Source organism: Microtus ochrogaster, linkage group LG3, assembly GCF_000317375.1.
Source record: "Microtus ochrogaster isolate Prairie Vole_2 linkage group LG3, MicOch1.0, whole genome shotgun sequence".
Taxonomy (NCBI): domain Eukaryota; kingdom Metazoa; phylum Chordata; class Mammalia; order Rodentia; family Cricetidae; genus Microtus; species Microtus ochrogaster.
Window position 1 is genome coordinate 37916783 of NC_022029.1, and position 1340 is coordinate 37918122.

Below are 1340 nucleotides of genomic sequence, written 5' to 3' on the forward strand. Positions count from 1 at the left end.
GGAGGACCAGGAAGGAGGTGGAGCACGGAGGACCAGGAAGGAGGTGGAGCACAAAGGACCAGGAAGGAAGCATTTATCCAATGATCTGTAGACATGTTTGACTAATGTTGACCTGTTGAATACATTTCAGCCATGGTTTTTCCCAGAGGGAGTGAACTTTCATGAGCCATTTGGAAAGAAAGTGTTGTTGTTTTTTTCTTCCCTTAAACCAGGAATAAACAAAGCAGACTACAAAGAAGACAGGACAGATCTCAAGTAACCTGACTTCAGGATTTACCTCTAGGGAGATGAATGATGTCATTTTCACTTGGGGTGGGCCACATGGGAGCCTCCAGGTCAATCTCGCCACGATGGTTTTTCTTCTCGATGGGTACATTGGTCGGCTCTGGCACATACATTTCTAAAAGAACGAAGCGTTTTACGTGAGAAATGATGGACAGGCTGCTTATTGCTGGTGTTAATGCCCTCGATCCAGACAGAGCCTTCAAGTCAATGCCCTATGTCCCAGGAGGTGAATGGCTCGCTTTCCCAGTTTGCACAGCTGATGCTGGCAGCTAGGTTTGTGGGGGGTGGAAGCATGTCTCAGCCTCTTCCTCCACCACCCTTTTCTCCTGGCAAATGTTGGCTTTGTAGTTGTGTCTAGTTGTGTGTGTGTGTCACAGCTACACTGGGCTCTCCATCTCTCCATGCTTTGGTTCTTTGCGTGTATACCACCATTCACCAAGCATGGTGAGAGCCAAGAAGGACTTGTGCATTTACCACTGTAATTCTTTTTAAAAGTTTTTCAGAAATGCTCAGATAGGTTTATCTGCGGAGTCCCAACACAAGGCCACCGAAGTTCAGCTATGCACTGTCTAGTGGCGCCATTTTAAAGTTCCGCAGTGTAGCTGTACCCCGAAGCTGACATGGATCCCAGGTTACTGTCCTCAACAGAGAGATTAATTAACACGAATACTGCGAGGAGACGGGAGCATCAAGGTGGTGATGGAATGGTTCCTGTCTCACTCAGGGCCTCACTTGGATGTGAGGGAGCCTACGTGTGGTCCGGACTGCCTGGGGAGTCTCTGGTGTGCCGGGATCAGACTGGGAACACTGCCCAGAGGCTGTCCCGGTGAAGGCTAAGGCTCTGCAGTTCTGGGATTAGGGCAGGGGATAAAGGAGCTGTTTTGGCAGGAGTCCGGCCCAGGGATAGAAAACTAGAAGACTCAGGGAGAATCTGGGCAGTTGTGGGGGCTCAGGTTTGAAACCGAGAGGTTGACTAAGCAGCTGCTGAGAAGGAGAAGGGCGAGAGGAGGTATCCGTGTGTGTGTGTGTGTGTGTGTGTGTGTGTGTGTGTGTGT

The 1340-nt window shown here is 49.8% G+C and overlaps 1 protein-coding gene across 3 annotated transcripts in view; it reads right to left on the reverse strand.

Annotated features, from left to right (window-relative positions):
• The window catches only part of Crim1 (cysteine rich transmembrane BMP regulator 1), a 177055-nt gene that overhangs the window by 7091 nt on the left and 168624 nt on the right, over positions 1–1340 (reverse strand). For all 3 annotated transcript variants that reach the window (XM_005360785.2, XM_013351355.1, XM_026785964.1), the window contains one exon: positions 278–400. In XM_005360785.2, the coding sequence (XP_005360842.1) occupies positions 278–400 (123 nt within the window). The remainder of the gene's footprint in view (positions 1–277; positions 401–1340) is intronic.